This window comes from Chanos chanos, chromosome 8 (assembly GCF_902362185.1).
Source record: "Chanos chanos chromosome 8, fChaCha1.1, whole genome shotgun sequence".
Classification (NCBI taxonomy): Eukaryota; Metazoa; Chordata; class Actinopteri; order Gonorynchiformes; family Chanidae; genus Chanos; species Chanos chanos.
Window position 1 is genome coordinate 33,505,568 of NC_044502.1, and position 8,757 is coordinate 33,514,324.

The following is an 8,757-nucleotide window of genomic DNA, read 5'->3' on the forward strand; positions in this document are numbered from 1 at the left end:
CCTGCAACATAAAAACTAACGACTGATCCCAGTCTGAGGTCGCAGCAGAATGTCATGAACACGATAATTTAAAATATCATTAACTTCGACTGAGTGATTCTACATAAGTCACATGCAATCCTGTGTATTCCTCTTTGATGGTCCTTAGAGGTCTGACACTAGGAAAATGTGCAGTAGCCGTTTAAGTACAAGGGACACTTTTTTACGGCTCTACAAACAGTTGCTTTCCCGATATACTCGGCGTCGCCAGTGTTATAAAGGAAACTCCCGTCGGCCAAAAATCTGAAGAGCAAAGAATTTGCTCCGATCTGAGAGCAAGAAGTCCATTGTGTCTAATATTAGAGATGTAGGCCGGAGTTATTCGGATAATTGATAGACTATGATGAAAAACGGTAACGCTCGATTACGTTGTCATCAGGGAGTGATAATACATCTAATCGGGGTCTCAAAAACCTCTCCCGACATAAGGCTATGCGAATTAATTTGGCTTCAACACCGATCGGGTTAGCGACGAAAGGACACACCATGTTTGACAGCTGCTTCAGGTTCAACCGGAGGAAGGAGTTAGGGAAAAACTCAGGGTTTGTTGAAGAAAACCTGCCAGCGAGCAGGTTAGGTTCACAGAGACAGTTACCACGGTAACTGAGCCAGAGTTTGAGTTACCTCGCTTTCTGGAACGGAAAACCCAGAGTTTCCTTCATCTTAGGGTTAACAAACTCAGTTTTCACTAAACCCGCGTTCTGAAATACCCCCCTGTAGATACACAGATCCTCACAGTATTTGTTTTCTTAGTTTCATTGGGTACCCTGTTGGTCACGTTAGCGGAAGCGTGTGCATGTGATAGGTTAGTGTTATGTGACATTGACCATGCTCTATATTATGAAGCGTCTCAGTTAGCTAACATAGCTACGTGCTCTACCTTAGCAACTATATGGAGGCGACTAATACTGGTATAGTGTTCGTTTAACCTTAATTTTGGCAAAATGCACCCCTTTATGTGTTGTATATTACTCTGCCTTTTGGCGTTTGCGATATTCTTGGACTGATGATAATAGGCAGCTGTCAGTAAGAGGGCATGCAATATTATTATGTTAGCAAGATCTAACATAGCAATATGCTAAGTTAGATCTGCAGAGTTAGAAGACGCCTGTCTCTCAAAAAGAGTGTGTGTTTTTGATTGTCTTTGGGTACATTCATTAAATCCATATGTCACTGTTTGTATTTTTTAAAGTGGTTTCACTAGGTGGCAACTTGTATCGTTTCTGAGTTGTTGCTTAACCTAGCTTAGCTAATCAAGTTATCACTAGCTAATTCGTTACCTATATGCCAAATGAAGTGTTACTGCCCTTTTGCACTAGTGTTTTGTTGGGTAGCTTATGATACTGTGTTATCGATGTCATCTCTACCGTTTTAGTTGGTCAGATACACACTTAATAATATCATTTGCTCCGTGGTGCACGACATGAAACAGTTGTTTTCTACCCCACAGAGAACCCTCAGGAACCTCACCTGAGGCACGTGGAGACTGATGTGCTGATTCCCAAAATGATGAGAGAGAAGGCTAAAGAGAGATGTTCAAAACAGGTTGAAGGTACAACACTGTTTTAAAACCCCATTATCTGAGTAATAATTAAAACTACCTAAGTGTGACACAGCAGTCATACTCCGTAGGTTCCATTCCATGGTTCCTCGCCAACCACAAAGAAACAACAGTAAGGCACAATACTCCAGGAAGTTGAATAAGGGTGGTCAACATGCCAGTTTAAGACAGTTTATCATTAAATCGTAATCTTGCCCCATCACTCATGGCAACAGTTTTCTTTTCTTTCTATTTTTTTTTTTTTTTTTTTTTTGCATTTCAAACAATCCTTTTAGCACACATTAGACTGTGATCTTATAGAATATCTCAATAGCTACAACTATAAGAGAGAGAGTGACAGCTTTATAATGTCTCCTTGCAAAGTTGACCCACATGTTAGGATGTGTGTACACGTATTAATTTATTTCTCTGTGCATCTAAATTGTTGCTCTTATGCACTAGTCTAGCCTACATAAAGGTTTAATTGAATTTGAACTGTTTGTTGCCTGCTTCATCTGTTTCTCAACTCCAAGTCTCCCTCTCAACTCCCTATTATTATAGTCAATCTGTGTACTTTATGACAGCACATCATGGTTTATGTTATGTGTTCTACGTTTAATTTCAATGCTCATAATCCCATTCTGCAGTTTCAGAATGTGTGATATGGTAGAAAATAATTTATTGCCTGTTGTCTCATCCTTAATGTCTCAAGTCAACTTATGTTATTGAGAGCCATCAAAATGAATGGTTATGTGGAATGATGCAAACTTGCCAGTGGCCATGTATATGCAAAATGACATAAGGTTCACCCAACACAAAATCAGACAGTTTCCAGAATATGATGTAATATCAAACAGTGGAGGAGGACTGGGTTCACTTGAAAAAAGACTCATACGAAGTTTCCATGTAAACAGTTTTCATTTTTCGTTTTCATTTTCACGTGTAAAAATCATATCAACTAAAGATTTGTATTAGCTCTGAAACAAATCAATGATGAATAGTTCAGATGCTGATGTAGTTTTTTTTTTCATAGTGATTAATATTCAGTATGCTGTTTTTAAAGAAGACAGTGTAACACAAGTGCCTGTTTACCATTTCGTCTTAGACATATCCACATTGAATCCAGTGAGGGACTCTCCTGCAGACGTGCTGTGTTGCTCGACAGTACTATGCAAATCGTAATGCGGAAAAATGAGTGATCGGTTTCATATGTGACGGAGGAAGTGTGTGCAAACCCCATTCAGCCTTACTGGTTTGACTGCTGTGTTGAGGGGGAGGTTTACAAGATTGCAGGAAATAGGGCTTTCCAACCCTTGAGAAAAAGTGGAAAAATTGATTTTAAAAATGCAATATGTATATGTGTATGTATGTGTGTGTGTGTGTATATATATATATATATATATATATATATATATATATATATATATATATATATATATATATATATATATATATATATATACATATATATATATATATATATATATATATACACACACACACAAACAAACACACATATCTAGGACATCAGTAAGCTTACTAGATTTGCACATGATTTATTTATATGTTTGTGAACAATTACAATTCTTAACTTGCCGGCATTTTCAGGAAACTCAAGAAAGTTGTAATTGCCGCAACTAATTATAATAAGTAGTATAACTAAAAGTAATCCGCTAACTTCTTTTGAACCAGACAAGCCTTATAATGAAGCAGTATTTATCAGTTTGGGAACGTTTCATGTCTGTCTTGAAAGCATTCATCCTTTTTTCCTGGATAGTTTCTCCCTCGGACAAAAACCCTTTTCTGTGTGATGCTTTTTACCAAGGTGGCTCATAGGATTGGTTGTGGAATGTGCGGTAGCATTTAGACAGAAAAGTGCTGGCTTTAAAAATGGCTTGCTGTTGTTTATCTCTCTTTCATATATGTGTGTCTCAGTCATACACTTGTTTTACCAACCACAATTTTCTTGTGCGTCAAAACATTGTAAAATTTGTTTCTTGAGAACAAATTAAGTGAGATGTAACAATGACTGGATTCAGTCAAATGTGGTTTTTAGCCTTTTGGTCTTTGGTAGAAAAAAAAAAAATATTCCATTCGTTGATTTATTTGTCTACGTAGTCTCTCACCATTTTTTTTTTTTTTTTTACGTTTTTGTTTTGTTTTGCTTTTTTTTTTCTTTTGAAGTCGATGGTCTTTCACATGCGCTTTGGTTTCGCTGGTTGCGTAAACACCCCTTCACACCCTCGGCGCAGTGACGGTGACGGGCCTTTCTCTGTCTCTCCAGTCCTCACACCTGCGCCCTGTTAGCTACAGCTCAGACGGCAGACCAGTGGAAACCCCCCTTCAGAAAGTCTCCCCCTCCTTTTCACACCTCTGCACCGGGGCCTTGGCCGCGCGCCTCCGCATGCCGTGTCGATGCATCTGGCTGTTTTTTGTTTTTTTTTTTAACACTAGCACAGAGACAATCCTTGGCCACTCCACGCAATGTGGAAAAGCGTTCTCACGAACAAGATGCACCACCGTGAGACCTGTGCTGACTTCTGTATAGAGAGGAGGAACCCAAAGCTTTTCATTTTGATTGTTTGAAAGCAGTCATATACTGTCTGTGCAGAGAGTGGTTAATTTCCAGAACTGAAGTAAAAGACGTGTATGTTGGGTTCCTAAAGTTTTATCACACCTTTACTTGCTTGTCTTTTTCGTGTAAATCATGTTAGCCCAAAGGTTGCATTATTCTGTGGAAAACAGAATGCTATCAATTTCTGGAAAATTAGAAAGCTTATTGTATGACTCATGCGTTGCATCTAATGATATCCTAATAATGGGGATCCTGCAGAGATGGGCATATTCCCTACTTTTCCCCTATGACTTCCCAAATGTTTCCACATCAGGGCTTTTTGGGGACATACATTGCTTTGATACTGTTCTTATTTGAATAATTCCTCTAGAGAAGAGCCCTTTTCATTGTTGCACCAATTACGCCCCATCGTGGAGATCTGTCAGGCTTGTTTAATCTGAAAATCACATCAAGACGATTGATTTCTAGTCCAATGGAGAAATGATTGGGTTCGTACATCTCCTCATTCATAATCAGATGAGATTTAATTGACTTCAGACAAGCGAGAAATCCCTCTGCCTCCATGTTTGGTAGGTCAGTTGGAAGAGTGATAGAAAGGGTCCAACACTGGGCAGTGGCTGATTTCAGTAGACTGTACCAACCTGTGGTATCTATAGGCAGATGACAGATATACAGTAGATCCTGCTGTCACTGTTGTAGTCATTTGTTTCCATTTGAATTAATTACCTTACATAATCTCTTCATCTGCTGTTAGTTTTGGATCAGTTGTTTTGTGGTATTCGTTCAATTAAAATGCCCCTGTGAGTTACCCGTGGGAATTAGAAAACCTAATTTGAAAGATAATCCAATAAATAAACATGTAGAATGATACTCATCAGCGATGGAAGTGATTCATCGGGGATGTTTGCAGTAGATGATGCAGTAGAGTTTGAATGGCATTGATTTTCTTTCTCACACGTTTTGCGTGTTTGTAGAATGTTCTGGAAGGACCTTAGGCTATTGTTTTGCACTGACTCTTTTAAGATTGTACATCATTTTGGTCTGTGCCTGCTAACTATCATTCAATTCAGATCATATTTTTTTAATAGTATTCATGCCCGAGACTGATGTGGCTATTGTAAAACTTTGCATTCGTGGATAGTTGAACATTTCTTTGTGGACTGTAATGTGTGTTTTGAGTAGCTGTCGTACTCAGAATTTGTCTTGCAGCCAAGCTTCAGACTCCTGGCCTTCAGCTCATTGTTAGGTCTGGCCAAAGAACTTTTCTGCTGTAGCATCCCGCTCAACTCCAAGTGTCAATGTTCACTCTACGCTCTTTATAACCCTGCACACTCATGTGTCAGTTGCTCGTTTTAGGTTTTTTTACTGGCACGCTTCCAGATGATCTCATGGCACGGAAGTGTTGTTAAACTGTGGCTTTACATGTTTGGTGACCCGCACATACAACCGAGTTTTTTTTTTTTGTTTTTTTTCTAGCCGTGTCTTTAGACTTTCCTTTTTGTCTCAGATCATCCTGCTGCATAGAGACAAGAGGCACTATTTAATGCCGCCATTAGGCACCCTCTGTTGCTCTTTGGAGCTGCACTTGATTTAGTATTTATGTTTCATCTTTCTGATGGCGGTTTGTAATTTCTTTTTTTGTTGTTTTTGTTTTTTGTTTTTTGTTTTTTCATTTTAGTCCATTCAGGTTATGATTTACCTGTTCACCTGTTATTTGTCTTTTTTTTTTTTTTTGGTCTCTGAAGGCTCTTGCCCTTTTTCTTTCAAGGATCTTGGATATTCTGTTCTCTTGTTTATTAGCATCGATTCATAACGATCATTGTGATGCAAGCGTAGTGAAACACAAGCTAATTAATTTTTGCATTGGAATTTGAATAACAACTTCGTAATCTTCCTCTCGGTAACTGAAAATAACAGGGCTACTCAAGGCTCATGATTATGCGTCTGATAGGTCGAGTGTGACAAGGCCTAGCTCATGTCGAAGTCTAAAGGGTGTGGGCTTTTTTTTTTTTAATGCATTAGATTAGTTTCAGGATTGTGAGTCCTGAAATTGGTTTGCTCAGTCTCTATCTGCATACAGATGAAAGTAAACATGATAATCAGCAATCACACAGATAAAAGTAATTATAATTATTCTTTCTGGGAGCTTTGAGATGTGGGAGAGAGGGACCGACCTCATTAATGCTTTGAGAAAATACCCTGTTGACAGTGTTAGCCTGAAAGCCCTTCACCACCTTTTTCACACCAGAAATGATTCAGCCCTCTGTCGGCCTACCCTCCTTCAAATATTACTTCTTGTCTGGGTTCAAGCCTCCATTTCTTTGAATCTTTACTCTTTTTAATCGTTTTTTTTTTTTTTAGTCACATCTTAAATATGTTTTAGATTTTATCATAATTTCTTGCAGCTGGTTGAGGTTTCCAAAGTGAGCGTTATCTTGTGACACGGTTTCAAAGATAGGGCGAACATGCCAAGCTAAGGTTACAGGGTACCAATTCACGGGTAGCAATAAACACCAGGATGGCTCACACAAAACCTTTTGTATCAGTTGCACACATATTTTTAAAACTGGACCATACATGAAATATTTATACATCTCTGGTCTGTAAGTCCTCGTCTTGCCAGAGAGATATTTTTAATGGTGCCCTTTGTATGCAGGAAGAAACATGTACCCCACCACTTTACGAGGTTCTATTATTACAGCGTGTTAAGGGAAATGAAGGTTTTTGTCAGATAAGAAGTTTGTGGCTACCACCCTTGGCCATTTTTGAAGTACCGTCAGGCTGCTTGGAGGCCAGAAGGGCAGTTTGTGGTTGGCTCTTCCCTCTTGTTACAGGTTTTGGAAGACAATGCGTGAAATCTAGTAGCTTCTAGTTGAAGCGTGACCCTCTGGTAACCCAACGCTCTACCTCTTGCCCTCCCCCCGCCTCCCTTTGCTTTCCAGCATTCACCCAGTGTTGCAAGGAGACTGGTTTCTTCATGGTGTTTAGGTGCCAGGATGAGAATGCTGCACTGAAGGAGTGCCTGACTGCCCAGTAAGTGGCCTGTGATGTATACTCTCTTTCCATCAACCCTTAGTCTCTGGGGTTATTGTTTATGATTAATGTGATTTAGTTATGTTTCTGTCATAATAAGAATTGATATGATGATTTTTTTTTTTGTTTTTTTTTAAACGATCTCTGATGATTTGCCCAGTGCCATGCGTGTGCCTCTGTCCTTTAAGGCATTTTTTAAAATGAACTTTTGTTCTTACATTATGTCTGTTTTCATTGTTGTCTTCAGCTACCAAGACCCAACCTTCTATGAAGAGTGCAAACAGGAGTACATTAAGGAGAAACAGGAGTATGAAAAAACCGGGATCCCCATGAAAAACCGGAAACAGAAAGTCCCGACCAGCATGTAGACTTCAAAGCGATAGCCGTAGCCGGTGATTTCGGGGAGAGATGTGTCCAGTGCCTTTGCACTCAGTTTATATTGTACACAGTGAAAAGTGGGATGTCCAGTAAGAGGACGAACGAGGGAATTCTTTCTTGGGCCATTTTGGGCACTCATTGGTGCGGCAGTCTTGACTGTGTCTGTAACATAAGATGAGATTCTATATCTGTGTCTTGGCCCACTGTTTATATTCATGAGAGTCTCATATGAATCTTCACAAACGCCTAAGCCTGATAAAAATTCATTGAGAATTTTTCAAATCAAATCAGATGGCTGTGGGCATTTCCCCACAGGGAATTATGACACATAATGTAGAACAGGATTTTTTTTTTTTTTTTGCCTTTTCAAATGGAAGTTCAAGTCTGACATTGCTTGTTTATTTTGATTTTGTTTTTCCCCAGATTTGCTTCAAGTCAATACATAATGTCGTATATATGTCTGAAGACAGTTTATAGATGTTGAATTGATAAGTTGATACCATACAAGAACACATGCCTTATCAGCGCTATCACACATATCCATGTGCATCGTACAAATGTATCTCTGCGTTAGACATTAATAATACTAATGCTCTGGAATCTGATTAAAATCTAGTATTTATTTTAATTATGATGGGTGTACATACCAATGTATATTTTAGAGGAAACATTATTCAGTGATTATGATTTCTCAGATTGTAGCCTCACAATAAGCAGAGGATTAAAAGACCAGAAAACAAAAACATGGAACTGCACAAGCAGATCCAGGCAGCTTTAAGTCAATGGTTTGAGATTCTTGGTCCAGGGATCACAATTGATTTTAATACCACACCAGGAGAGTTTGTGATGGCACTTGAATTATGTCCTTTGTTGTGCTTAGAATCCTCATAAATACAACACAGACATGTATATTAAAAGATACAAAAAATGATCAGCGGATGTGTTCTTTCTAAGAACACTCGTATCATTTGATTTGTTTTCATTTTCAAACACCAAACTTGCACCACAGTCCCGTGGGACCCTACCATGGCTGGTTTGCCATTCACACTCTGAAATTCATTGCCTCTGATTAACTGCTGATATACTAAATTATATATTAAGGAAGTATTTAGACCTGAATAAACTGAAATTTGTTGGTTTTCAGTTACAGAAAAAGAAAGGGATGAACTACTTTCACTACCCCTCTGCAGAA

The 8,757-nt window shown here is 38.7% G+C and overlaps 1 protein-coding gene across 1 annotated transcript; it reads left to right on the forward strand.

Moving 5' to 3' along the window:
- Positions 1-882: 882 nt before the first annotated feature.
- Positions 883-8,496, forward strand: cmc1 (C-x(9)-C motif containing 1). Its single transcript, XM_030781457.1, has 4 exons — positions 883-950; positions 1,490-1,591; positions 7,097-7,187; positions 7,435-8,496. The coding sequence occupies exons 1-4, from the start codon at positions 932-934 to the stop codon at positions 7,553-7,555; spliced, it is 333 nt and encodes a 110-aa protein (XP_030637317.1). The 5' UTR covers positions 883-931; the 3' UTR covers positions 7,556-8,496.
- The last annotated feature ends 261 nt before the right edge of the window (positions 8,497-8,757 follow it).